The sequence below is a fragment of the Giraffa tippelskirchi genome, chromosome 7 (genome assembly GCF_054371585.1).
Source record: "Giraffa tippelskirchi isolate mGirTip1 chromosome 7, T2T-mGirTip1v1.2.pri, whole genome shotgun sequence".
NCBI classification, from domain to species: domain Eukaryota; kingdom Metazoa; phylum Chordata; class Mammalia; order Artiodactyla; family Giraffidae; genus Giraffa; species Giraffa tippelskirchi.
In genome coordinates this window covers 12,856,185-12,883,898 of record NC_137281.1, presented here as the reverse complement: position 1 = coordinate 12,883,898, position 27,714 = coordinate 12,856,185, and the positions used below count along the sequence as shown (strand labels likewise).

Here is a 27,714-nt window from a genome sequence, read left to right as displayed (position 1 = left end):
TGTTCGCGTTTCAGGGGCTGCGCCTAGGAGGATTGGGTGGAGAGACAGGAAGAAACTGTCTTACGGAGGACATTTAGATGTCCCTCTTGGTGTGGGCTAGTTTCGAGGTCTAAACTCGTGTTCCCGATTAAGCACCTAGATGCCACTCCTAAATTGGGAACCCCAGGGGGATGGAGGAACGGTCTGCCATGGTAACTAAACTTCCCCAAAGGAGCCGCTCGGTCCGCCCCGTCCAGAACAGGAAAGGCGGGACCCTTTAAGGAGGCGGAGAAATGAACCGCGATGGGCGAGCGTTTTGCCCAATCGCCAGCGGCTCTGGGAGTCTGCAGCCCAATGAGCACGCGGTGAGGGCGGGGGCGGGATGCACACCCGGAAGCGGGTGCAGGCCGGCCGGCTCGCCCGGGGGCCATGGCGGCCGCGGCCCCTGCAGTCGACGGGGTCCCAGGTCGGGGACCTCCCGGAGAGGTGATCCATCTGAATGTGGGAGGCAAGAGGTGAGTGTAAGAGTTTCTTGAGTCATTACTCTCGGGGCCGGGGACCGCTGGGAGTACCCGCCTCTCCCGGGGGGGAATTCTGTCCATCAAGGATTGCTCCGCCCCCCTGCTGGAGGCGCGGGAGCCTGGATGGATGCTGAGGGAGGGAGGGAAACTTACCCGGTCCTGAGATTGGGGGCCGCATTCTTCATCCTCCCTCCATCATCTCGCGTCCGCTCACCGTCCCCGCAGATTCAGTACCTCTCGCCAGACTCTCACCTGGATCCCAGACTCCTTCTTCTCCAGGTGACTGGGGAAGCGAGTGTAGCGTGGGGGACGGGAGGGTTGGATATGGGGAGACCTTATCTCCCCCTCACACACACTCGGCCCGTGACACCTGCTCTGCGTCCCCCTCCCTGCAGTCTTCTGAGCGGACGCATCTCGACACTGAAAGATGAGACCGGAGCCGTGAGTAGAGCGAGAGCTGAAACGGGGCGGCCAGTAGGAGGAGGGACAGGAGCCCCACTCAGCCCCGCTCTTTGCCGCATCTATTCTCTGCCTCCCTTCCCTGCAGATCTTCATCGACAGGGACCCCACCGTCTTTGCTCCCATCCTCAACTTCCTGCGCACCAAAGAGTTGGACCCTAGGTGGGCATGGAAGATAATGGGGAGTCCTCCACGTCTTTACCCCTTGAGAAGTCTCTTCTTCCCCTCAGAATGTTCACTTCAGTTCTTTAGAATATCCCTCCCCAACACACACACACACACACACACGCACACGCACACGCACACTTTTCACCACCCAGATCATTGCTTCTTTAGAATCTTCATACCATCACCATTTGCTACCTCTTGAGATTCTCTGTGCAGTTTCAAAAACTTGGTCCTCAGAATTCTCTGCCGACTCCCACTCCCCAGACCCTGACACCTAGTCAATTCTACTACCCAGGGGTGTCCACGGTTCCAGTCTCCTCCATGAAGCCCAGTTCTATGGGCTGACTCCTCTGGGTAAGTGGCCACACCCCCTTAGCATCCTCATAGAAAACCAGCCCTCTAATGATGCTCCTTCTTTCTCCTCACTTCTGAAAGAAGGGGGTTAGAGCTGAGAGCACTGGATTTGGTGGTCCTGGGTCTCAGGGGAGTGGTGGTATTCTGTGGAGAAACAGATGGGGGAGGGGGAAAGGTTCTGCCTCACCCTTCTCCAAGTCCCACCCTGTGAGTCCTTCTGCCTCAGTTCGTCGTCTACAGCTTCTTGAAGAGTTGGATCGATCTTCTTGTGGAAACGTCCTCTTCAATGGTTACTTGCCTCCACCAGGTGGGAACTACTAAGGAATACAGGGGAGGGGGGGATGGAGAGTGGGGGATTAAAGACTACATTTCCCATAAGGCTGCAGCGCTTGCATGCCTCAGCTGTGATCCCTGAGTCACTATGGGAATTGTAGTTCTGTAGCAGATGCTTTTACTAATCCTTGGAAAGGAAGTAGGAAACTGCATTTCCAATGAGGCAATGGGCCAATCTAGTCCCCTTGAGGCTCAAGCTTGCCTTGGAGCCCGATGGAAGTTGTAGTCCAGTTTTGATTTCCTTGTAGAGAGGCTTAGGGAGAACTGGTGTCCTTTGCATGGAAGGGAGAAATATTAAAGGAGAGTTATTGACTGTAATCCCCATGGAGCAGCCAGCCCAGTGGTCATGGAAAATATGCCCCAGTGGTTATTGGGAACTGTAGTCTACTGTGCTTTCTTGATTGGTGGAAGGAACAGAGTGGGGGAGTTCAATTTATGACTTTATTTCCCTAACTTCAGTCAGTACCTGTCACCTTCATGAAGTTTGCCAAATATGAAGACCTCCTGTTCTCCTAACTTAGTCTGATCCTATATTTTTTTTATTATTTTAAATAGAAGCTTTATATCACTGCCTTTTATGCCGTAAATAGGTGGACGTGAAATAACCCTCAAACGTAACAGTGCAATTAAACTCTGGGTAGATGCTGTTACCTGCCAAGGGAGCTTCCATTTCTTAAAAGGAAAGATTAGCAAATATTGAAGAGGTATCATTATCGTGGCAGCCCCAAACTGACTCTTTGTGATGGTCTCAAAGGAACTGATAAGGGAGCAGCTCACTGTGTGATTCAGTGTCACTTAATGCCATGTCCCTGCGCCACCAAAAATCTTTTCTCTAGGAGATGATGCTGCCTGTATGGGAAAATCGGTATCTGGCACATTTTCAATGTTTGCTCTGTGACAGTTTTTTTTTTTTTTTTTTTTTTTTTTTTTATTGGTCTTGTTTCACCTCACAAGACCTCCAAAAATTATGGCTCTGTGACAGTTTTTACAGTTAACAGTGATTGTTGCTCTGCCCCTTCTTCCTGCCATAGTGTTCCCGGTGAAGCGGCGAAACCGGCACAGCCTGGTGGGGCCCCAGCAAGCAGGGGGTCGCCCAGCCCCTGTCCGACGGAGCAACACGATGCCCCCCAACCTGGGCAATGCAGGGCTGCTGGGCCGAATGCTGGATGAGAAATCCCCTCCCTCCCCATCGGGTACATTTCTGTCTCATGGGAGATTGGGGTAGCCAGTGGGCCCTGAGACCCTGCCCTGATCCCTGCCTTTCCCCCTAAGGGCTACCCGAGGAGCCGGGGATGGTGCGCCTGGTGTGTGGACACCACAACTGGATCGCCGTGGCCTATACCCAGTTTCTTGTCTGCTATAGGTGCTCAGGGAGGGTGCTGGGAGGAGGTCTTGAGCCCTGTTGATGGGGGTAGGGGATGCTCAGGGTGAAGGTTGATGATGTCTCCCAATCCTCCAGGCTGAAGGAAGCTTCCGGCTGGCAGCTGGTATTCTCCAGTCCCCGCCTGGACTGGCCGATTGAGCGCCTGGCACTCACAGCCCGGGTGCTTGGTGGGGCCTTGGGAGAGCATGACAAGATGGTGGCAGCGGCCACAGGCAGCGAGATCCTGCTGTGGGCTCTGCAGCCAGAAGGCGGTGGCTCTGAGATAGGTAAGAGAGGGAGCCTGGGCTTCCCTGGTAGCTCAGTGGTAAAGAATCTGCCTGCAATGCAGGAGACCCGTATTCCATCCTGGGGTCGGGAAGATCCCCCAGGGAAGGGAAGGGATACCCACTCCAGTATTCTTGCCTGGAGAATTTCATGAACAGAGAAGCCTGGCGGACTGCAGTCCATGGGGTCCCAAAGAGTCAGACACAACTGAGCAACTAACACTTTCACTTTCTTTCTGAGTTAGGTATGGTCCCAGGCTTTTTCTAGAACCATTTCACCCTTTAGAATTCTGCTCCAACCTGTGGCCTGTTAAAACACCCACCCTACACAATTCTCATACCCGTAAGACTTTTTGTTGTTACCATGTGCCAACCCTTTGAAATTCTGTATCCCATTAGCATTCCTTGGTCTGGTAGAAAAATTCACCCACATATAGTTCTCTCCTCTGTCAGAATTCATGGCCCTGTTAGATCTCTTTGCTTTGGTTGAATTCTCCATGCCAGTAGAATCCCCGAACCTGTTAGAATCTGTTGCCATTAGAAATCTGACTCCTTAGACTAATCAGTCCCCTGACCAATCTTAATCCTTGTGAGAATCCTCTGCCACCCATAGGGCTTTTTGCCTTTGTTGAAAATCTCAGCTGAATTCCACACCCTGTTAGAGTCCCACATCTCAGCAGGAACCCAGCCCATCGCAATCCTCTCTAATTCCTGCTGGAATCCTCTAGTCTGTAAAGGCTCTATGACTGAACTGAATCCTCTGGCCCTCGGAGTTCTTCCTGCCATCCCACTTCTCCCGCCATGAGAGGGGGTCCTGGCTGAGCCCTCCTCACTGTCTGCAGGAGTCTTCCACCTGGGGGTGCCTGTGGAAGCCTTGTTCTTCGTTGGAAACCAGCTCATCGCCACAAGCCACACAGGGCGCATCGGTGTGTGGAATGCTGTCACCAAGCACTGGCAGGTCAGGGATCTGGCCAGCCTGGCTGCCTCTTTCCCAGGTGTCCAGACCAGTCAGACCCAAGGAGAGGTTCCTTTCTGGCCCACCTGACCAGGAAGGAACCAAAGGATCTAGTAGTGGGCCCGATGCAGTGTCAGGGTGAGGTAGGGTATGATAAAGGCCTGATGAGGATCTGGGAGGCCTTCCTGGAAGAGGGGCTGCTGAGCTGATATGAAGGATGGGTGGGTTTGGAAAGGAAGAGAGGGATCTCCAGGCACTGGGGTAGCCGAGCAGGTAAGGGGAGATGGTGTAGGAGGCTGAAACCCAGAGACAGACGTGTAAACGTCTGTCATTTTCTTTGCACTCACCCCAAGCTCTGTCCAGCATGTAAAATATGTGTGTGTGTGTGTGTGTGTGTGTGTACAACATATATATACACCTACAGCATTGTTTTCTAAAGTGTGAGTTTGGGTGAGAGAGATGGACGAGCAAAGAAAGGAGAGAGAAAGAAACAGAAATGGAGAGAAATAAATAGAAACAGGAAGTCAGAGGCAAGAGAGGGAAAGAGGGTGGATGGAGAGAAACCAGGACTAAATGATTGTGGTAGATGAAGGGACCACAGAGAGATAGATGGAGATGAATAAAGAAATATCAGGGATAATAAATAAAAGAGAAAACAACAAAACAGAAAAAGAAATGTCAGGAAATTCCCTGGCGGTCCAGTGGTTAGGACTGTACACTTTCAGTGCTGTGGTCCAAGTTCGATCCCTGGTTGGGGAACTAGGATCCTGCAAGCTGCATGGCCTGACCAAAAAAAAGAAATGTTGGGATATCAGAAGTACAAAGTCAAGGAGAGGCTAAGAGATAGCGCCCAGCAAGAGCCATTCAGAGACAGACGTCAGGGATGCAGACCTGGACCTGGCAAGGCTGGGGAGGAGTGAGCCTAGAAACCCTGCCTGGAGGGTGGTGCTGGAGCAGAGAGGCGAAGGCCTGCCGGGAGGGGCACCGCAGGGAGGGTCACCCTGGCCACAGCCCTCCCCACCCCCAGGTCCAGGAGGTGCAACCCATCACCAGTTACGACGCTGCAGGCTCCTTCCTCCTCCTGGGCTGCAACAATGGCTCCATCTACTACGTGGGTGAGCAGCAGCCAGCACCCCAGCTACTCGAGAGCCTCCCCTCGGAGGTAGGAGAGGAGGGGAAAGGCTGGGCTACCTTGAACCCACCTGCTTATCCTTCGTGCCCCCTCGCCTCCAGATGTGCAGAAATTCCCCCTGCGCATGAAAGACAACGACCTCCTGGTCAGCGAGCTCTACCGGGACCCGGCGGAGGACGGGGTCACAGCCCTGAGCGTCTACCTCACCCCCAAGACCAGTAAGCTATGGCTCAGCCTCGCCCCTCTGCCACGAGCAGCCAGCCCCGGCCCCAGCCCCAGCCCACAGACATCTCCCTACTGCTTGACACTTGTGTAGCGTGGCCCAGTGAGATATATGGAGAGGGAGATGGATTCAACTCATTCAGTCATTCCACAGTTACTGAGCACTGCTTATATGTAAGCACTGTGCTAGGTGCTAGCCCTGGCAGGCTTCTCCACCAAGGGCAAAGCTGACCTCTTGTAGTTCTTTTTTGTGTTTCTTTCCCATCTCTGTGATTAGGGCGTGATGCTTCAACGCTACTAAAACAAAGAGTATGTGTGACTCGGGAATTCCCTAGCCATCCAGTTGTTAGGACTCCATGCTCTCACTGCGGAGGGTCTGGGTTCGATTCCTGATCAGGGAACTAAAATCCCATTAGCCTCAGGGTGTGGCCAAACTGTACTCCCCCCTCAAAAAAAAAAAAAAATCCAAAATAAAAACAAACAAAAAGAGGATGTGTGATTTACACGGGGTGAAGCTTAGTTCTCTCACTTGGAACAGTCTTTGTGTTTTGTTTTCCTGATTGCAAATGCAGAGAAATAGATTAAATTTTTATTTGTTTTTACTGAGATATAATTTCCATCCCATAAAGCCCACAATTCAGTAATCTTTAGTAGATTCACAAAGTTGTGCCACCATCACCACTATCTAATTCCAGAATGTTTTCAGCACCGAAAGAGAAACCCCATGCTTGTTAGCAGTCACACCCCGGTGCTCCTTCCTGACTGCCCCTGGGCACCTCTAACCCACTTTCTGTCTCTATGGATTTGCCTGTTCTAGGTATTTCGTGTAAAGGAAATCATATGTGGCTTTTTGTGTCTGACTTTTTTCACTTTGCATAATGATTAATTTTATTTTATGGTTAGTGCTTTCTGGAGCTTAAGATGTCTTTCCCTACCCACAGGTTTCAAAGATTTTTTTCCCTATATTTTCATCTAGAAGCTTTGCATATTTGCTTTTACACATAGGTCTCTGTTCCATTTCAGATTAACTTGTATGTGCGGTGTGAGGTAGAGGTCACAGTATATTTTTTCTAGCAGGAGTAAACTAATAATACACTTAACTTCACAGCCTGTCATCACATAAATCCCCTTTCTTTCTTTCTTTCTTTTTAAACTTTATTTATTTTTGGCCATGCCTCAAAACTTGTGGGATCTTAATTCCCCACCAGGGATCAAACCCAGGTCCTTGGCTGTGAGCATACAGAGCCCCAACCACTGGACTGCCAGGGAATTCCCAAGGGCCCTTTTCTTATTTCATTGACTTACTCCTTTTCTCCTCACCACATGCCACCATTCTGTCATGCATGTTTAACAGTTATCTTTTCATTTGTATGTACCCTTAAAAAATACATATCATGGACGTGTTTTTGAACTTGCATAAACAGTATTGAGTATATATCTCAGTTTCTATATTTTACTTTGATCCATCCTGCCTTAGTTTCCCTTGTGGCTCAGCTGGTAAAGAATCTGCCTGCAATGCGGGAGACCTGGGTTCGATCCCTGGATTGGAAAGATCCCCTACAGAAGGGAAAGTCTACCCACTCCAGTATTCTGGCCTGGAGAATTCCATGGACTGTATAGTCCATGGGGTCGCAAAGAGTAGGACACGACTGAGTGATTTTCACTTCACTTATCCTACCTTAAATGTCCACCCATGTTGCTACGCATCACCTGAATTCATTGCTTTTAACTCTTGCACAAAATATTAAAACCACCTTTTACCCACATTCCTTAAGATGGGCCATTAAGTGTGTGACATTACAACATATCTTTTCCCCTGTGGAAAGTTAGCGATGGGGGAGGAGTCCCTCAGGCACACTGGGTTGCATTTTCTTGTCTTGCTGTCTTTTTTTTTTTCTTTTTTCCCCACCGTGCAGCTTGTAGGATCTTAGTTCCCTGACCAAGGATTGAACCCTGGCCACGGTAGTGAAAGTGCTGAGTCCTAACCACAGAAGCGCCAGGGAATTCTCACTGCTATCTGTCTGTTTGTATGTCCCTTTCCACGTTTCTCTGTTTTTCTCAAATTCCGTCTTTCTCTCTGTCAGTCTGTTTCTATAACCCTCCCTGTTTCTGTTTTTCCATCTTTCCCTGTTTTTCTCTCTCTCCCCACTCCTCTTAGCTCTGTCTCTATGTTTTCATTTCCGTCTCTGGTTCTCTTTGTCTGCTCCATCCCTCTCTCTTTGGTTCCTGTTCCTCCGTTTCCCATGTCTTTGTTCTTTCCCCTCCTCTTTGCTTTCTGACTCCGTGTCTGCTCCTTGCTGATTCTGTCTCTCTGCCCCAGTTTCTGTCTGTCTGTGACCGCGTCCCTCTCTTCCTCCCCGGCTCCTCACCAGGCGACAGTGGGAACTGGATTGAGATCGCCTACGGCACCAGCTCAGGGGGCGTGCGGGTCATCGTGCAGCACCCCGAGACTGTGGGCTCGGGGCCCCAGCTCTTCCAGACCTTCACCGTGCACCGTAGCCCTGTCACCAAGATCATGCTCTCGGAGAAGCACCTCATCTCAGGTGAGTCTCAGCCAGCTGCGCCGGGCATCCTTCTCCCTGCAAGAGGGATGGCTCCACTGGGAGCCTAAGGCCAGGCGGATGAGGGTCTCCACTGGGGAGGGACATGGTGTGGGGAGTGGCCTCCAGAGAATTCTGTGAAGGGGAGCAGTCTAGGGGAGAGTGAATTGCCGGGAGAGGGGAGAACTCATCAATTTCACCATTGCCAGGCACAGGATACTGTGATAAGCAAGACAGGCCAAGTCCCTACCCTGTGGAGCTGACAGGCGAGAGTACTGGAGTGGGTTGCCATTTCCTTCTCCATGGGATCTTCCTGACTCAGGGATCGAACTCGGGTCTCCCGCATTGCAGGCAGACGCTTTATCCTCTAAGCTACCAGCGAAGCCCCCTAGTTGAGGCAGCAGATGGTAAATCAATACAAATATAAATCACTATCTGACAATGATGGGGGCCACGAATTAAAACAAGGCTGTGTGAGAGACTAGAGAGCACCAGGGTCATGAGAGTGCATGGTTCAGGAATGTCTTCCTGATGAAGGCGCTTTGAACAGAAATGAGCAGTGCAGATCAATGGGGACAAGCATTCCTGGCAGAGGGAACAGACACGGCGCAGGCTCTCAGACGGGAGGACGATTGACATACCTAAGGAAGCCCAGAGTAGAGTGGGTGAGGAAGAGGGTGGGAGGTGATGGGGTAGGTCAAGGGGACCTTGTAACCTGTGGAGAAGACTTGGTCCTTAAGCCTGAGTGAGATGGCACCTCAGGAGGGCTCCTAGCAGAGGAGGGCTGTGACCTGATGCAGGTGCTCACAGGGTCCCTCTGACTGCACATGGGGACAGACTGGGGGGCAGGAAGGCCAGGGAGGAGCTGTTGTGATGGTCCAGGCAGATGAGGCAGATGGTACTGGGGTGGGGGCGGGTTGGGGTCAGTGGGCAGGGAAAGGTAAGATCAGCCTCTAGAATGACTTGGAGGCAGAGCCAACAGGATTGGTAACTCCTTAGAATTCTGGGGAAGAGAGGATGAAGAAAGGGAAGAATTCAGAGGGGCCGGAATCCTGACACTTTGGAAAGGAGGTCATCCCAGGGCTCAGGAAGGTCAAAGGTTGGGCAGTGGCCATTCCCCCACCAGGTCTGACCAGCTGCTGCCCTCTGGCTCCCCAGTTTGTGCCGACAGCAACCACGTGCGGACATGGTCCGTGACTCGCTTCCGGGGCATGATTTCCACCCAGCCCGGCTCCACCCCGCTCGCTTCATTCAAGATCCTGGCGTTGGAGTCGGCCGACGGGCATGGCGGCTGCAGTGCTGGCAATGACATTGGTGCCTCCTAGCCCCTGGCCCCCCACCCCCACAGACCCTGCCTGACCTCCACCTGCCTCCACTGATCCCTTTCCTCACCCCTGGAGACCTCTCTTGATCCACCCAACTGATGGAGTTGACCTCCACCGACCACCACCTGACCCCTCCTGACTGCCAATTACTCCCAGCTACCCCACACTTGGATTCTGCTACCCACACTGATCCCTGCCGACCCAGGACGCTCCCCCTGGTGTACCTGAACTCCACTGACTATTGCTGACCGCTGACTCTCTCTGACCTTGCCCAGCTCCAGCATCCTGGAGATGGAGACCTAGTCCTGGGTTGAGAGATTCAACTGTGGGGGAAGGGGCAGAGTCTTAGGGTCTGGAGGTCCCAGAGACCCCAGCTGGCCCTGATAGCCCCCCTCTACCTTGCCCAGGCCCCTATGGTGAGCGAGATGACCAGCAAGTGTTCATTCAGAAGGTGGTGCCAAGTGCCAGCCAGCTGTTCGTGCGTCTTTCATCCACTGGTCAGCGGTAAGGACCATCTCGTCAAACAGGGAGGGTGGTCAGAGCAGAAGGCAGGATGCCAGCCAGGTCATGGAGGTCAGAAGGGCATCTCAGCCAAGGAGGCACCACAGGAGCTGAGGCTGGGAAGGAGCGCAAGCCTGGCCCTAGGTGTGGGGCCTGGGGGTATCAAAGGTGTGACAGGTGTGAATGGAGTGAAGCTAGGACAACCCCAGGTACCTGTGTAGTCGTGGCCTGGATGGGGGCCGGGGGTGGTGAGGACTGGGATGGGGGAAGGATGGGAAACCATGGGAACCCAAAGGCGGTGCTTGCGTCAGCCTGGGAACGGGGGTCTCTTGAAGAGGGGCCTCTGAACAAAGACCTTGAGGATAAATAGGAGCAAAGAGAAGAAATGAAGGAGGGGACAGGTGTGCCTGGCTGAATGGGCAGCATGTGCCAAGGCTGGAATGGCCAAAGAGGGTAACCAGAGACCTGCTCGTGGTCTCTGGGGGCCGGAGCACAGAACTGGAGGTGAGAATTGAGGCTGCAGAGGAGTGGAGCCTTGCTAATCGTATGGAAAAGACAACACTGTCCTGTGTGTTCTGGGAGCCAAGGCTGCGCTCAGGGGGATGGACTGGAGGTTGGAAGAGAGGAGGCCAAGAGCCCAGGGAGGAGGCTGGGACAGATGGCTGGCCGGAGAGGGCAGGGCTTGACCAGGTCCAGATGGGGAGGGGAGGAAGGGGCCAGGTGAGAGAGGCAGGAGGCTGAGTGGACCGACCGTGGGTAATGCTGACACGTGAGGGAGCCCCGTTCTCCTGGGTCAGGAACAGGGAGGGCAACAGGTCTGGGCAGAGTCCCATTTAGGCCCTATGATGGGTGTGTGGGTCTGGGGACATCCACGAGGCCACTGGACCCCCAGGGCTGGAACCCAAGATCTGGGAGCGCTGGAGAAGCTTGGGTGCTCATTGGAGAGGCAGGAAGGGAAGTCATAATGGTGGGGACTGAGGCCTGGGAAGGGTATAAGGATAAAAGAGGGAGCAGGCCAGGCCCTGGTGTGACCAAGGTAACTCCTGTGCCCTCCCCTCTCAGGGTCTGCTCCGTGCGCTCCGTGGATGGCTCACCCACCACCGCCTTCACGGTGCTGGAGTGTGAGGGCTCCCGGAGGCTTGGCTCCCGGCCCCGGCGCTACCTGCTCACAGGCCAGGCCAACGGCAGCCTGGCCATGTGGGACCTGACCACCGCCATGGACGGCCTTGGCCAGGCCCCTGGTACTCCCACCGCACAGACTCACCCTGAACCCCTCTCCACAACCTCCTTCACCATGACTGCCCTCCCCAAGCCCTGACCCTCTGACTCCTTTCCCTACCTTCAATGCCTCCCTACCCTTGCTTTTAAAATATAATTTTATTTAGCTGGTTAGTTTTGGCTGTGCTGGGTCTTCGTTGCTTCGAGCAGGCTTTCTCTAGTTTCGATGAGCAGGGGCTGCTCTCCAGTTCCGGTGCTCAGGCTTCTCATCGCGGTGGCTTCTCTTGTTGCAGAACACACGTTCTAGGGTGTACTGGTTTCAGCTGTTGAGCCTCTTGGGCTCTAGAGCACAGGCTGAATAGTTGTGGTTCAGGGGCTTAGTTGCTGTGTGGTATGTGGGATCTACCCGGATCAGGGATCGAACCTGTGTCTCCTGCATTGGCAGGAGGATTCTTTATCACTGAGCCACCAGGGAAGCCCCCTTGCCCTTGCTTTCTAACCTCTCTTAGCTTCTGACCCTTGTTCCTTGACCTCTGCATCTTTTTTCCTATCCCGACCTCAGTCTTTGCACATGACCTTTGTCCCTTGGCCTGTGACCCCTGTCTTGCCCCTGACCCTGCTTCCTTGCCCCCCAGCAGGGGGCCTGACAGAGGAAGAGCTGATGGAACAGCTGGAGCAGTGTGATCTAGCCCCACTGGCTTCCTCCAGGGGCTCTCTCCCCAACCCTTCACCCCGGACCTCTCTCACCAGGTAGGCAGGAGCAATGGGGGAGAGGGCAGAACATGGTGGCCTTGGGGGAGGGGGACCCAGCTCCACCCTGACGCCCTTCATTGACCCGCATCTCCTCTTCAGTCTCTACTCAGCCTTCAGCAATACCTCCCTGTCCAGCCGCCGGGGGAGCCCGAGCCCCCCACAGGCCGAGGCCCGGCGCCGCGGGGGAGGCAGCTTTGTGGAACGCTGCCAGGAACTGGTGCGGAGCGGACCGGAGCCCCGGCGGCCACCAACACCAGCCCCCCGGCCCTCCTCAGGTCTTGGGGCCCCCCTCGCACCCCCCAAGACGAAGCTCAATGAAACTTCCTTCTGAACACAGCTGCCATGGTGCCTTGGGATATCCAGGTCCTGGGGGACTCGGGTGCCTCCCTCGCTTCCTGTCAGAGCCCTGGGTTGAGGGCCAGGGCCTCCTACTGTTACGAGACCCCCCACCATCTCCCTTGTCTGGAGCCAAAGTCACCTTCCTTAATAAAGTTCTCACTGCCAATGTTTTGGTTACATTCTTAGAGGGTTTGGGGACCCCTAGGGAAAGGGTGAGAGAGATGCAGTACCCCATCAGGTCCCTGGCTGTAGGTTCAAGGACATCTGTCTCTCTCAGTTTAAGTGAAGAAGGGGAATTGGTTTACACCTGGCTTCAGGCATGGCTGGATCCAGGGCTCAAACACTCATCTGGAATGTCTTTCCATCCTTTGACTTGGTTCTCCTCTGAGATCATTCTCAGTCAGGTTTTCCCCACTCTCTGCCAAGATGACTCCACATAGCTCCTTAGCAACTTTTTGTCTCTGTTGTTGTTGTTCAGTCTCCAAGTCGTGTCCAACTCTTCATGACCCTAAGGACTGCAGCACAACAGGCTTCCCTGTCCCTCACTATCTCCCAGAGTTTGTCCAAGCTCATGCCCATTGAATCGGTGATGCCATCCAACCATCTCATCCTCTGTCACCCTCTTCTCCTTCTGCCCTCATTCTTTCCCAACATCAGGGTCTTTTCCAATGAGTCAGCTGTTCACATCAAGTGGAGTTTCAGCTTTAGCGTCAGTCGTTCCAGTGAGTATTAAGGGTTGATTTCCTTTAAGATTGACTGGTTTGATCTCCTTGCTGTCCAAGGGACTCTCAAGAGTCTTCTCCAGCACCACAGTTCAAAAGCATCAATTCTGCAGCACTCAGCCTTCGTTATGATCCAGCTCTCATATCTATACATGACGACTGTCATGTCTCGTCGCAGCAGCAAAATCACAGGACTACTGATTCTCATTGGCTTAAACTGAATCAGCTGGCCATTCCTGAAGCAATCATTGTGTCCTTCCAGGGATCATGTACCCTCATAAGCCAGGCAGTGAGGTCAGCCCCATGCTGACAGAGTGAAGGAAGAGTTCCTGAAAGGTGAATCAGGATACTATTACCACAAACGGGGATGAATAGGTACCGGCTGGCAGAAACACAGCTGTCGTCTAGGTGACATTTGTGCCACAAACCTCACCGCGACAAACACCTTGCCCATCCATGTCCCCGGCTGCCCATTCTTTCACCCCCCTCTTTCTCACAACAGAGAAGCTGTGTGGGATGGCATCAGCTCGCCCCAGCCTGACATCCTTGAGGTTTTCCTCCAGAGAATACCTATTCATCTGGCAGCTCCTCAGGAAAGTTTTCTGCATCTTTTCCTTGGGTTAATGAAAAAAAGAGAAAGTGGGTCAACTAAGAACAAGGGATTTTAGAGTGTGCTAATTCTAGAATTCCAGAGTTTCTGGAATGCCAGAACTTCTGTAACTTGGCAGAATGTTAGGGGATGTAGAACACAGGAATATTCTATAGTGTTAGTGGGTGAACAGTATTAGGCTTCTCCCCTGCCTATCAAAGAATCCAGATTGCAGAAGTTTCTGAAAAACAACCTGGAAATTCGATGATTCTAGAACAGAAGAGTGTTCTAGAATGCCTATTACAGTAGGAATGTTTTACAAGCCAGAGATTCTGGAATGCTGAGAATTGTAGGACACAGAAAAGAATCTGGATTACTAGGAAATCTAGAGCATAGGGGTATTCTGGAATGTCAACCCTTCCAGATCACTAGAGGATTGGTTTGCATTCTAAGAAATCCATAATGTCAATGGGCTCTGGATTGCCAGAGAATCTAGAACATGAAGAGGAGCCCTAAAAGGTGAGTGAGTCTAAAACATGAGTCTGGAATGTCTATGCTCTAGAATATGCAGGTATTTTGTGATGCTCATAGAGCTGGAATATTGAGATAGTTTTTTCCATGCCAGGGAATCCAGAACACTGTTTTGGGATACTAGTGATCCTAGAACTGAGGGTGAGAATGTCAGAAAATCTAGAACACTAAAGAGATTTGTTCGTTTTTGTTTCTAATACCAAGATAAAACCCTGTGTGTGAGCACATACAATGGAGGAAGCTTCTGGAATGCCAGGGCTCTAGAACTCTGAGAGATTCTGAAAGGTTGAGATCAGATCAGGATCCAGGAATGACATAGAAACAACCCTGGGGGATAGTAGCACTGATAGGGAGGAAATAGGAGCTGGGAACTGGGAACTCCAAATTCTGGGGGGAGGGGAAGCCAAAGCCATCCCCGGAAGTTGCAGTGGTGAGCCAGAGGCTGTTGCCTAGCAACGAGCATTGAAGATGCCCTGAATCCCAAGCAGAAGGGAGAAATTTCGGCAGCGCCCCCAGCAAATGCTCCAGCTACAGGGTAGGAGATGGGGAGGGGGGCAACGGGAGCAGGGCCACATCGTCCTGCAGGGCCATGTTAGCAGGGATCACGGGAGCCACAGGAAGACAGGGACACAGCACATTCAGTGGGCAGAGCCGGGCACTCCATCACTGAGCAGAGACAGCCCACGGATGTCCCTGAGTGGGGCCTGAGTGCCATCATTACTGCTCCAAGAGGCTGTGTGTCCTGGACAGTGTGTGAGCCCAGACTTCTGGGTGGCAGTGTTAGGTGGAGACTGTGGGTGGCGGTGACGGTGTGATTGTGGCTGTGTGAGTCAGCCCATATGCCTCAAGGTAAGGAGGGAGGGTGAAGAGACCCCCCCCTGTCCTCCTTGCACACCCCCTGGAAGAAGGAGCAGGAGTTGGGGATGAGGTCGAAGCTGAATTGATTGCTGTTCTTAGTCTGGGGTCAGCCCTTCGGTCAGGCCTGGTACACTGTGTGGGTGGAGCCTGGGATCTACTCAGGGTGGGGCTAAGAACTGGAAACCTTAGGGTTTGGAATCGCTGGAGGGGGAACAAAAAAGGGGTAGGGTTTGGCATCCTAAGTGTGGGGCCTCAGCCCAATTCTTGCGGGAAAGGATTTGGTCTGAAACTCAGAGGAGAAGGGATGGGGGAACTGGGGTTCAGGCTCTAAAGCTCTGATGCCTTTGGAAGAAGAGAGATGGGGTTTTTAATTCCAAGAAAAGTGGAGCCTTGAATTTATAATGAGAGGACTGGGCTGGGCTTGAGACCCTCTGGGTTGGAGGGTTGTGAGCAGGGCTTGGAGCCCTGAACCCACTAAAGTGGGAGCAGGTGGGGACTAAGGCCCCTTGTGGCTTGGTGCTCCCAGTGGTAGAGGTCCCTAGGAAGGGAGGAGACTGGAATTCTTATTTTTTTTCTTTTAATTTTATTTAGTTTTGACTGTGCTGGGTCTTCATTGCTGCATGGGCTTTTCTCTAGTGAGACATGGGGTCTATAGCACGCTGCCTTCAGTAGTTGCAGCATGTGGGCTCAATAGCTGCAGTTCTCGGACTCTAGAGCACAGGCTCAATAGCTGTGGTGCACAGGCTTCGTTGCTCCGAGGCATCTGAGATTTTCCTGGATCAGGGATCGAATCTGTGTCTCCTGCATTGGCAGGCGAATTCTTTACCACTGAGCCACCAGGGAAGTCCCAGAACTAGAATTCTTTAAGGAGAAAAAGTCTGCAATTCTGGGAGTGGGCTCTCAGCTTTTAAAAATTCAATCAGGGAAGTGGGTGTGGTACCCTCTGGGGGGTGGAGGTGGAGAGGGGTGCAAATAGGGGAGCAGAGCCAGGGGGAGCCCTCTGGAAGGGAAGCAGAGTCTGTGAATTAGGAGCCCAGCCATGGTCCTGTGAGAGGCAGAGACTACAACCTTCCTAGGAACAAGCTATTGTTTGTCAAGCCTGGAACCCCTGAAACACAGGGCCTTGAGAAGGGGCCAATCCTGTGGGAGGGTGTTGAGTCGGGGTACTGTCCAGGGGGCCGGACCTGGAGATCAGTGCAGCCTTAGAATTAGCCCCCAGAATCCCGAGTCTCTCGCATGAGAAGTGGGCACCCGTGGGATCTTCCGGAATCTACCCCCGTCGGGGAGCAAATTCTGTAGGATTTCTCCCAGGACTGTGAGCCGAGAGATGAGGTCTTCCAGTGGGAGTCTAGTTTAGGGGAACTGGGCTTCCCAGGTGGCTCAGAGGTAAAGAATCTGCCTGCAAATCAGCAGATGCAGGAGACGCAGGTTCTATCCCTGGGTGGGGAAGATTCCCTGGAGGAGAGCATGGCAATCCACTCCAGTATTGTTGCCCGGAGAATCCCATGGACAGAGGAGCTTGGCGGGCTACAGCCCACAGAGTCTCACAGAGTCATACACGACTGAAGTGACTTAGCAAGCTTTCACGCCTACCACCTACGCATCGACTAAGAGGAGCCCCAGCAGCTCCACACTTGGGGCCTCTCCTTTAAGACAGGATTCACTGAGCCAGTACCCCGCTCGGTACTGAAAATTCCGGGCCCCAGAGACCCCCGCCCGGCACCTGTCCACGTAGCCCCTCCCCTGTCGCCTCCTGATTGGCCGTGTAGGCAGCGCCCCCTGGCGGCACCGGGCTCTGATTGGCGGGAAGTTCGCAACCCGCGACTGGGATTGTGGAGAAAATGAGTCGGCCTCCGGCGGGGGCGGGAGGCGGGGCAGCGCCGAGCCGGACCCGCTGGACAGACGGGCCGCCTGGAGCGCGATTCCACGCCGGACACGATGCGGCTGCCTGGCCCCAGCGGCCGCCGCCCCCTCCTGCTGGTGCTGCTGCTGCCGCTCCTTGCAGCCGCCGCCTCCGCCGCCGGCCTCAGCCCCAGCCAGGCCGTCGAGGTCGCGGCGATCCCGGGCCGTCCGGCCGGGTAAGCCCCGCTGCGGCCCCTTCGTCCTTGTGCCCCCTCCACCCAATAAGTCTGGCGGTCCAGGAAGACCAGGACTTTCGGATTTAGGGGAACATGAACCCACTGCTTCGTGATAGGGATGAAGAACCAGAGCTCTTGGATTTATTAGGGCCCTCTGTTTTGTAGGGGTTAGAATCCGAGGTGTATTGAGGTTCTGAGCGGAGGGACTCCCCTCTGGTGAGGTAGAGACGGATGGGGCTCCAGGGAATTCTAGAGCTTATTTAGAGCAGGGTCCCAGTTTATATGGGGACGGGGCTTTGGGTTCTCCTAGGATGATAAATGGGTGGGGCCGAGCTGGGCTGGGGTCCCCCAGGTTTCTGGGATGCTTAAGGAGGAAGAGTATGGGAGGTTATCAAGGCGCTTTAAGGAGGAGTTGAGACGTCCTGGTTTTCTGGGGTTTGGGAATGCTTGAATTAATTAATAGAGACCTTTTCCTATAAGACTTGGAGTTTGGTGTTGATGGCGGAGGGGCTTGTGGGAAATTGTGCGGAGGTGGGGTGGGGGCTCAGATTTCATGAGGGTTAAGGGTGCTTTAGTTTCCTAGAATTAGAGGATTCCGGGCTTGAATGAGGTACCAGTGATTTCGCGGCAAGAGATCCAGAATTTCGTATAGATCTGGGAGTTATAGCCACTCTTCCTGTCTACGGGTGACGAGATCGGAGGAAACAGTCTGCCCAGTACCCCCACCCCCCGCCCTGCGGCCCAGCGCTCCGTTACAAAGGCCCCGGGCTCCGCTCCCGCCTCGGTCTCTGCGAATACGTTTAGTAACCCGAGCCGCGCCGGGGGCGGGGCTGGGAAGGGGTTAACCCGGAGAAAAGGCGGGAGGGAATGACGGCAGGATCGGGCGTCAGGGAGGCTCCCACCCGGGCCGCCCCCTTCCCTACCGGGCCCCACCCGTCTAAAAAGAGTCCATACGGCCGACGTCCCCTTCGCAGCATCTCCCGCTGCTCCTCTCTCCTGACCTGCGCGCGCGCCCACGGCCCTCGTCCCCCTTAGCCTGGGGATAATGGATTTGTCTGGGGGGCCCCTGAGTTGCGACGCACTTGCGCCCAAGCTGAGGGCTCCGCCAGCCGGAATCGGAGACCCTCCCGGCGCGGAGATTCCTCCGAAGAACGACTCCTTCCTCGTGGTCAGGCGGAAAACTGAGGCCCAAAAACCAGGAGACTCTGGCTCCAGGACACACAGCGTGGAAGGGCAGGAACGGGCTAGAAGTCAGACCTCGGGATTCTCAGTGCTGGGCTTTTGCTCCTGTATCCCTGTCTACCTCTGCACCCCGCTGGACCCACAGTCAAAAGAGGACTTCCCTCCCCAGCCGTTGAGGCCTGTGGACGTGGCGCCATCTGCCGACAAACTGCGGGATGACGGCTGAGTCCAGGACAGGGACGTGCGGGGAGGGCGGGGTTCTAGATTCCCAGAGCCGGCTTGGAAATGGGCTTAGAAATCCTCTCTGAGTCTCTCTCTCTCTTTTAAAAAAATCATTTTTAAAAAAGACTTTAAAATGTATTTTCCAATAATGCCTTACCCACAAACACTTCAGAAGAAAAATAAACGTGAGGTTGCTGTGACCTTTACCTAAACCAATTTGCCTCCCACTGTACAGATGGGGAAACTGAGGCATCGAGCAAAGTGCCTCAAATTGGTCACATATCAACCCCAAGCACCCTCCAGCCTTATCTTGGCTTCCTCTCCCCTATCCCTCATCGCTGTCCTTTTGGGAGTTCTATAGTGCTAGGGGCTGAGTGACTTCCATCCCTCTATTTATAGTGTTGCTGCTTGTCGCTGCTGCCCAAGCCGATCGCCCAGGAGAAGCCGCTGCTTTAGAGGTGGGTTCTTATAGGCGGGGTATAGGTTGGAGGGGAAAGATGGTAGAAGCAGAGGAGCTGGGGAGTCCCTTCCTCATCCCTCACCCCAGCTGGAGAGCTGGATGAAAGAAGAACTCGGTTGCCTCCTTTTCCACTTAGTCCCTGGCTGTCTCTGAAGCCTCCTGCAGGGTCCGGAGCTGCCGGCCCGAAAAGTGTGCAGGCCCTCGGCGGTGCCTGGCTCCAGGGCCCCCAGAGCTGCCGAGCCCCAGCCCCAGCGTGAGGAAGAGACAGGTGTCCCTTAACTGGCAGCCACTGACGTGAGTGTGTGACCCTCCCCTGCTAGACGCTGCCAACCCCCCATTTCCAGCACGTATCTCTCTGCTCCCTGGGTCTCCTTTTCCTTGCTCTCTCTTTCTACCAACTTGTGTCTCTGTTTCTATTTCTCCTTTTCTTGCCTATCTCTATCTCTAGGTCTTTCAGTTTCTATCTCTCTGTCTCTGTCTCCGTGTCCCTCTCTCTTTATTGGTTCTTTGCATCTGTCTCTTTCTCTCATAGTTACCTGTCTCTTTCCTCTGTCTTCTCTCTCTCTCCCTCCCTCATCTCGGTTTCTCCCACTGACTTTTTTCTTCCTAGCCTCTAAAGAATGTTCCAGGCCTGATCCCCAGAAAGAGATGGAAGGGGGATGCAGAGCCTCCACTGGAAGACCTCCTGATGTAGGAGGTCCCTTCCAGCCGCGGGAGTTGGGGGGAGGGGGTCAGCCTAACCGCGGTGACGACTCCTTCTCTGCCCCCTCCCACCCAGGCTGCAGGAAGCCCGAGCCCTGCTGAGGCGACGGCGGCCCCGCGGGCCGGGGGCCCGGGCATTGCTGCGAAGGAGGCCCCCACAGCGCGCCCCTGCCGGCCAGCCCCGGGGTAAGAACATCCGCCCTTCCTCCGCCTGGTTGGGGGGGGCGGTGAGGGGGGATGGGGGGGTTCCGGGCCAGATAAAGCCGTCTGGTTCCCACGGTGCAGCCGCCGCCTAGCCGCCCCCCACTGTAGCTCAGCACCCCTCCCCGGGACTCAGCCCCCTCTAGGGACCCCGGCGTCCGGCTGCGAGAGGTGAGCCCGGGACAGGACCAGCCTCGGGCCAGAGGCGCTGACCCGCGGGGGTGGGGCCAGGAAGCCAAGCGTCCGGGCTCCCCGCGGCCGAAGAGGGGGGCGCTGTCCCAGCAGAGAGCGCCCGGACTAGCCCAGACAACAAAAGCGATTGTGCGGGTTGGCGCCTGCCGGGTCACCGAATGCCCCAAATTGCGGGGCGGCTAAGGGCCAAAGGCCTCCCACTGCTCTCCCGACCCTCCTCCCGCCCTCCTCCTGCTCCAGCTCTAGGCCCCTGGGCTAGCACACACCCCCTAGTCTCCACTACCCTCAAAAGTCTCCCTCCTGCTGTGGCCTTCAGCCCAGATGTGTCCCCTCCTCCCTAAAGTCTTCCAGATGTGGGCCTTCCGCCAGATGTGAGGACCCCCGCCCACCATCTCCCTCTACCGTTTCCCCTAATCCATTCTGACTTCTCCTCCCAGGTGTGAGGGTCCCGGTCAGATGTGACTGCGTCAAGTGGGCCCCTCCAGCGTCCTGCCCACTAGGCAGACCCCCAATCCCTTCGTGTGCCCAGGTGCACCGACCCTTCTCCTCTCCCCCAGATGTGCCACCTGGCTGCCCAGATGTGCCATGACAATCGCCTACCCAGATGAAGCCCCTGTCTCTGTGACTGAGGCGGAGACAGCCTTTAGCCTTCTCCCCAAATGCGGCCCCCACTACTCTTTCCTCTTTAAGGACTCAGCCCGGTCTGGGGTGGGGTGTGGGGGGGACCGGCCCGCCCCCACCTGTTCCCTTCCCCGCCGCTCCTCTGCGGGCCCCATTCACTTGTTGGTGCGGAGCGGGAGCAGAGGGGGCGCCCCCCTCCCCGTTCCGAGTCTAGCGCCCAGCCTGCGCGCCTCTGGCTGCGCGCCCAGCCCCACGCGCCCCCGCGCGGCCGCCGGGGAGGGAGTGGTGGGGAGGGGGGGCCTGAGCGGGGGCGCGGCCGCCCTCCCCCGCGGGCGGGCGGGCGCGGCCGGGCCCCTCGGGCGGGCTGGGGCGGCGGCGCGGCGGAGCGCGGCGCTGCAGCCATGGCGGGCGGCGCGCGGCTGCTCTGGGTGTCGCTATTGGTGCTGCTGGCGCTGCTCCGGCCGCAGCCCGGGCTAGGTCGACCCCGAGAGCGCCTCCGCGTGCGCTTCACCCCGGCCGTGTGCGGCCTGAGCTGCGTCCATGGGCCCACCGGCCCCCACTGCACCCCGACCTGCGCGCCCCGCAACACCACCAGCGTGGACAGCGGCGCGCCCGGCGGGGCGGCCCCGGGGGGACCCGGCTTCCGCGCCTGTGAGTGCGGGGTGGTGGTCCCGAGGGAGGGGCTCCCGGGGGGAGGAGGAGGTTCCCTGGGGATGAGGGAGACAGTCCCCAGGAAGAGGGATCCCAGATTCCTTGTGCCAGAGTGCTGGGGGATCCCCGGATTATTTAAGGAAGAGAGCCTCAAATTCCTGGCTTTTGGGGTTGGATCCTGAGAGTCCTGATTCTGCAAGCAGTGAGGGTTCTCAGGGACCTGTGGTGTCCCATGTGAGGCGACGAGGGCTGACTTTTCTGCCTTTGAGTCAAAGTGGGGAATCTCAGAATTGAGGGGCTCTGGAGTTTGGGGGAAAGGGGTCTGAATCCTGCGACTGTGAGCAAGGGTCCCCAGAGTCCAAGGGAAAGTTCCAGGACCTTGAGAAGCGGTTTCCCGTTTCTGCTTCTTTGGGTGGGAGGCATTAGGAAAGTCTAGGATGGGAGTGCCTGTGAGGAGGGGGATTGGCCTGTGGAAAGTCGATCCTGAGAGCTGAGAGAAAGGTGTTCATAGGAGGGTCTCTGCAAGACCCCGAGTTGCAAGGGTCGCACGTGGAAGAGCAATCCAACAGGCGGTCTGGGGGGAAAGGCGCCCCCTGGGGGGCAGAGGGGACAGGAGGGTCTGCGCACCAGGCTCCTCTAGAGATGGAGAGCCCTGGTGTGTGTGTGTGGGGGGGGGGAGTCAGGTGAGGTAGGGGTGGCGGGCCACCTGTTGGCTCCAGGGCGTGGTGGTGGGTGGGCTCTCAGGGTCTGGGCCTACCTGCCCCCAGTCCCGGAGGCCCTCTGGAGTGGGGAGTGGGGGCCCCTAGAGCCGAGAACTCGCCCAGCCTGGCCCCCGGCCAACCCAGCCCTGGCCGGCGTGAGCTCATCTCTCGCTGGAGCCCCCGCCCGCTGCCACTCCCTCTCTCCACCCCTTCCTCCCTCTTTCCCTCAATCCCTCCCGGCCCAGCCTCAACGGGCCTGTGCCAGGCGCCGTGCCCAGGCGGGTGCCAAGCCCCTGGAGGCGCAAGGAGGGGACTGCGAGGGGCGGGGTGGGGGGCTGACCTCGGGAGGACCTCGATGGCCTCAGCTCCTCAACCCTCCAGGGGTATGGGACATGGAGTTGCCTGTGCCCATCTAGCGGCCCGCCTTGGGTGTGGGAGCCCTCAGGGAGCTGGGTGGGGGGCCTACATGCAGGACAAGAGAAGACAAAGCAGTGTCTTTGATGGCTCGGAAATGCCCCCTCCCCCGACCGCTGCCCCCCCAGCAGAGACTCTTCCTATTTTGGAATCTTGATTCCTAGTAAAGCCTCTCCTAAGCCTGCCACTTAATTAAGGACCCCTCTTAGAGCACCCTGGAGTCCTGGCCTGAGCCCCCTAACTAGGGGAGCCGAGAATCTCTGCCCTCAGTCCCCATGCCCCTCCGCACCGCTATCAACAGACTCCAGAGACCAGCCCCTTCAGTGAAGTTCCCGCCCATTCTTCTGATGTAATCGCCCCAAACTGCACCCCTCACCAGAGAACTCTAGTTTTGTCCCTCAGCTACTCCTCCCCACTTCCAGGGGAAACCCCAGATTACAAAGGCTGTACAGTGATAACTCTACTCTCTAGCCGAATTCCCTTCCTGAAAAAAGTTCCCATTTTCTTCTATATCCAACTGAATCCCGTCAGAGATCCCCGATTGCTGGGTATCCAAGTCCTTCTCTCCCAGCTGACACCCTCCCCCAGAAACTTCTGATCCCTCTGTTTTCAGAGAAACCCAAAGTTGGTCTTGATCAGCTGATTCTCCCAAGAGGACTCCAGATACTGTGCTCCCCTCAAGCAGCCGTTAATCTAAAGATTTGGGTACCTTATCCCTTAGCTGAGAGGGAAGGGGGTATTCCACAATATCTTAGAATCTTCCCAGACAGCTGAGGCTCTCATGTGCTGGGGACTCCCAAGAATCCCACTACTCCATCTCCACCTTGCTCTCAGCACCCTCAAACTGGCCGTTCCTTCGAAGTCACCAGAGTCCTGTTAGTAGGTAACTCTCCTCAAAAGGACTAAAGAGGTTCCTTCTGCCTCCGTTTCCTCTGGGATCGGCTCCCTTTCTGTTCCAGAAACCTCCTGAGGTCTTCGAACGGCGGAGTGCTGCCTTCTAACTGATCCCCTCCCAGGAGTCCAGTCTCCGTACCCTTATAAGTTGAGGGGGCTCACTCTATGTTTTCCTGTCTCCAGTGTGTGGCTCAGAATCCCACACACGCTTTTCTGGACGGCCCCGGCCGCCTGCCCCCTTCCTCCCCTCCGCACAGCTGTCTCCAGCTGTTCTCGACAGTCCCAGGGGAGAAAGGGAGGGGGGTGCCCTCGCAGGATGTGTCCGGCCTTCTTTGGCTCAGCGGGCCCGGGGCTCCCCCAAGGGTCCAGAACGAGGAGCCGCCGCCCTGCCCCCGCCGCACCCCTCTCTTTGTTTACCCCGCCGCACAGCTGGCAGTGCCCCGCCCCAAGGTGGCCCGAGGCCCAGCGAGGACGCGCACAGGGGAGAGCAGGCGCGTTCCCGCTGGCCCCGCCCCGGGGCTACCGGAGGCGGGAAGTCAGAGTTGGAACCTGGGAGCCGGAGCCAGAGGGAAGGTGGGCGGAGACAAAGCGCGGGGATGTGGGGTTAGGACGCGCAGATAGCGGGGAGGTGGGATGAGAGGCGCGCGGGAGAGCGAGCCAGGGAAAACTAACTTGAGGAAGGGAAGGTGGGTGGGGCTAAACGCAGCAGGTTAGACACCTCGATGGGCGGGGTTTACAATCCGTAGGGTAGAAGAACGCGATGTGGGCGGGGCGCATAGGAGCGGGGGCGGGGACGGGGCGGGGAGAAACGCACAGCCTGTGGGCGGAGCTTGAGCCGGCCGCAAGGGGTGCGAACGTGCCTAGAATGGTAAGGAGACAAGAGTTGAGAGCACGGGATGGTGCCAAGGAGTGACTGAAGTGTAGTTTTAGTCAATGGAAGTGACGAACGCTGGGCTGACGGGGCTAGAACGGCAAAAGATGGGCGGGACTAAATGCGAAGGCGCGAGTTAGAGCGGGCGTGACTGAGCCTATAGGCGGGGCCAACGCCATCTGGGCGGGGCTAGTAAGCCTCGGACTCCGCCGGAAAGTAGGACTTGAGAGGGAGGGCGTGGCGATATGAAAGTGAAGAAGGAGCTTGGGGGCGTGGCGAGTGGGCTCAGGGGGCGGAGCTACACCTCCAGGCTGGACCCAGCCAATGCCAGTGGCCTGGGTTAGTGGGGAGATGACACAAGACGGCTCAAGGCTGAACGACTTAGAACTGAGTGATACCTTTGAGGGTGCAGTTATAACGTTAGGGGTTGAGCTGGTGAGAGGGGTGTAGTTATAACGTTAGGGGCTGAGCTAAGTGAGGGTGCTCTCGTCCCAAGGGAGGCTGCAAGGAGGGTTGCCGACCCTGAGTGTCCTCGCTCTCTCTCCAGTCCTGTGTCCCTTGATCTGTCACAATGGAGGAGTGTGCGTGAAGCCTGATCGCTGCCTCTGTCCCCCGGACTTCGCTGGCAAGTTCTGCCAGTTGCATTCATCGGGCGCCCGACCCCCGGCCCCGGCCATGCCAGGCTTCACCCGCTCTGTGTACACCATGCCGCTGGCCAACCACCGCGATGATGAACATGGTGAGGAGAGTGCGGCCGGAGTTCCCTCCGTACCCTCCACCACCTCGTCGTTCCTCTGACTCCCATGTTTCCTTCCTTCTCCTGAGTACCCTTCTCCTTCGCCCCCTTTCCCCACATTCCTACTCGCACTTTGCCCCGCGGTGCCTCTCTCCAGGTGTGGCGTCTATGGTGAGCGTCCACGTGGAGCACCCGCAGGAGGCGTCGGTGGTGGTGCACCAGGTGGAGCGTGTGTCCGGCCCTTGGGAGGAGGCGGACGCGGAGGCAGTGGCGCGGGCGGAGGCGGCGGCACGGTCGGAGGCGGCAGCGCCCTACACAGTGCTGGCACAGAGCGCGCCGCGCGAGGACGGCTACTCGGACGCCTCGGGCTTCGGTTACTGCTTTCGGGAGCTGCGCGGAGGCGAAGTGAGAGGAGGCCGGTGGGGAGGGGCCCGGAGCGTGCCACCGCGCGGGGGCGCGCTCACCCTACACTTCCCCACAGTGTGCGTCCCCGCTGCCCGGGCTCCGGACCCAGGAGGTGTGCTGCCGAGGGGCCGGTTTGGCCTGGGGCGTTTACGACTGTCAGTCGTGCTCGGAGCTCCTGGGTAAGCCCCAGGATGTCCCCAAGGTGCTCGGAGCTGGGAGGACTGAGAACCCTGCCGCTCCCTGTACTCTGCCCGTAGATGTACCCTGACACGAATTCTAGCCACACCTATCCGTTGTGGGGAAGTTTCCAGTCTAGACCCACCCATACCAGCTGGGACCATTCACCCCACTTTCTGACTTTGGCTAGCTACCCTGTTCTTACCCGACCTTCACGCCATTCGCCAACCTAAGGCTGACCTTGCGCTCAAACCACACTCAACACCTTTTAGTTCCTGCCACCCCATTTTCGACCCCGCCCACTCCATTCTCGCTCCTCCCGCCCCTGGCCCACCCCTCTCTTCTCTCCACAGGTAACACCCACCAGGTGGGCGCCCCCGATGGGCCGTGTCCAACTGGCTTTGAAAGGGTTAATGGGTCCTGCGAAGGTGAGCTGGGGCAGGGGTGGGAAGAGCTCGGGTCTAGGGAAGGGGCTGAGGGGAGCTTGCCCCTGACGCCTCTGGGATAACCCCATTCCTCGCAGATGTGGATGAGTGCGCGACTGGCGGGCGCTGCCAGCACGGGGAGTGTGCGAACACGCATGGCGGGTACACCTGCGTTTGCCCCGACGGCTTTCTGCTCGACTCGTCCCGCAGCAGCTGCATCTGTGAGCCGCCGGGGTCTGAGGCTGGTCCCGTGTCCACCCTATCCTCATGGCCGAGCATCCCTGGGTCTAATTCCCTTAGACTACACCCTCCCAGATCCTCCCAGATTCTCTGGTCACCGCCAGTCACTCGTACCTCCCTTTCCGCACATCTCAGACTCTCAGACTCTCTTCTGCTCCTCTAAGAACCCCTCAAACCTTTTGAACTCAGATCTCCAGACTTTCATCAGCTCCTCTCAAGCCCCGACCTTTCCTCATCTCTCGCGCAATACTTCTTCAGATCCCGAGATCCTTCCCAGATCCCCTTTCACACCCTCAGACTCTCCCCAAGCCCAGAACCCTTCTCAGACCTCCAGGCCCCCCGCCCCAGCTCTTCTTCAGACTCTCTCAGAGATTCCCCAGATGCCCTTCACACCCACTGAGCCCTCCTTGGGACCATTCCCCTACCTTCCAGATCCCCTAGTCCACTACACTGCCAACCCTTCCCTGAAGAATTTCCTCCCCGACCTCCCCAGCCCAACACGTGATCTCAGAGGCCAAGGGGCCGTGCTTCCGCGTGCTTCGAGACGGCGGCTGTTCGCTGCCCATTCTGCGCAACATCACTAAACAGATCTGCTGCTGCAGCCGTGTAGGCAAAGCCTGGGGCCGGGGTTGCCAGCTCTGCCCACCCTTCGGCTCAGGTGAGTGCCTCCTGCCTGCCTTTCTCTAGCTTTTTTTTTTTTTGGCGTGCGTGCTCTCTGTTCGACTCTTTGCAACCCCTTGGATTGTAGCCCGCCAGGCTTCTCTGTCCGTGGAATTTCCCAGGCAAGAATACTGGAGTGGATTGCCATTTCCTACTCCAGGGGCTCTTCCCGACCCAGGGATCGAACCCGCATCTCTTGCATCTCCTTCATTGGTAAAGTGGATTCTTTACCACTTGGGCCACCTTGGAAGCCCACCTTTCTTTCAGTTCAGTTCAGTTCAGTTCAGTCGCTCAGTCGTGTCCTACTCTTTGCGACCTCATGGACTGCAGCACACCAGGCCTCCCTGTCCATCACCAACTTCCGGAGTTTACTCAAACTCATGTCCATCGAGTCGGTGATGCCATCCAACCACCTCATCCTTTGTCGTCCCCTTCTCCCGCCTTCAATCTTTCCTGCCTTTCTTCAGAGTTGACGCCAACAGGCCCTCTAGGCTCCGCCCCCCGACTCTCTAATCAGGTTGGACCCTAGTCTTGGCCACACCCCCGGCCTTTGAGGCAACCTATCATCAGACTGGACCCCCCCTGGGCCCCACCCCATCTTGGGCCACACCCACACCTGAGGTCCGCGACCTTGAAGTTAGGCTGTGTCCCACGAGCGTCACCCCCAGGCTCAACCTCTCATAGCCCTTGAGATAGACTGCTTGTCCATCCTTGTCTCGAGGCTTGGCCAAGTCCC

General features: G+C 56.3%; 2 protein-coding genes across 12 annotated transcripts in view; both read left to right on the top strand.

Moving 5' to 3' along the window:
* The first annotated feature begins 377 nt into the window (after window positions 1–377).
* On the top strand, window positions 378–12,612 carry SHKBP1 (SH3KBP1 binding protein 1). Of its 5 annotated transcripts, none has more exons than XM_081516297.1 (18): window positions 378–494; window positions 726–779; window positions 896–941; window positions 1,048–1,121; window positions 1,423–1,481; window positions 1,708–1,788; window positions 2,846–3,007; window positions 3,087–3,177; window positions 3,274–3,464; window positions 4,304–4,419; window positions 5,444–5,531; window positions 5,650–5,766; window positions 8,143–8,313; window positions 9,469–9,624; window positions 10,043–10,139; window positions 11,199–11,377; window positions 11,993–12,104; window positions 12,207–12,612. In XM_081516297.1, the coding sequence occupies exons 1-18, from the start codon at window positions 409–411 to the stop codon at window positions 12,436–12,438; spliced, it is 2,112 nt and encodes a 703-aa protein (XP_081372423.1). In that variant the 5' UTR covers window positions 378–408; the 3' UTR covers window positions 12,439–12,612. The 5 variants fall into 5 exon arrangements, with proteins under 5 accessions (XP_081372423.1, XP_081372422.1, XP_081372427.1 ...); XM_081516296.1 differs by having other exon boundaries at window positions 11,990–12,104; XM_081516301.1 differs by lacking the exon at window positions 1,048–1,121.
* A 1,999-nt stretch (window positions 12,613–14,611) lies between these two features.
* The window catches only part of LTBP4 (latent transforming growth factor beta binding protein 4), a 29,467-nt gene continuing 16,364 nt past the window's right edge, over window positions 14,612–27,714 (top strand). For 4 of the 7 annotated variants that reach the window (XM_081516295.1, XM_081516294.1, XM_081516292.1 and 1 more), the window contains exons 1-7: window positions 21,187–21,455; window positions 24,883–25,074; window positions 25,229–25,476; window positions 25,553–25,655; window positions 26,007–26,081; window positions 26,177–26,299; window positions 26,812–26,976. In XM_081516295.1, coding sequence (XP_081372421.1) covers window positions 21,206–21,455; window positions 24,883–25,074; window positions 25,229–25,476; window positions 25,553–25,655; window positions 26,007–26,081; window positions 26,177–26,299; window positions 26,812–26,976 — 1,156 coding nt within the window. In that variant the 5' untranslated portion in view covers window positions 21,187–21,205. Of the gene's footprint in view, window positions 14,824–16,997; window positions 17,225–19,027; window positions 19,087–19,224; window positions 19,383–19,866; window positions 19,977–21,186; window positions 21,456–24,882; window positions 25,075–25,228; window positions 25,477–25,552; window positions 25,656–26,006; window positions 26,082–26,176; window positions 26,300–26,811; window positions 26,977–27,714 lie in introns of those variants that run through there. The other 3 variants (XM_081516290.1, XM_081516288.1, XM_081516293.1) reach the window with 2 other exon arrangements.

Coding starts and splice junctions, on each gene's coding strand:
- SHKBP1 (XM_081516296.1), top strand. CDS start 409: ATGGCGGCCGCGGCCCCTGCAGTCGACGGGGTCCCAGGTCGGGGACCT. Junction 3,008..3,086: donor ATCCCCTCCCTCCCCATCGG/GTACATTTCTGT, acceptor TTTCCCCCTAAG/GGCTACCCGAGGAGCCGGGG. Junction 3,465..4,303: donor AGGCGGTGGCTCTGAGATAG/GTAAGAGAGGGA, acceptor CACTGTCTGCAG/GAGTCTTCCACCTGGGGGTG.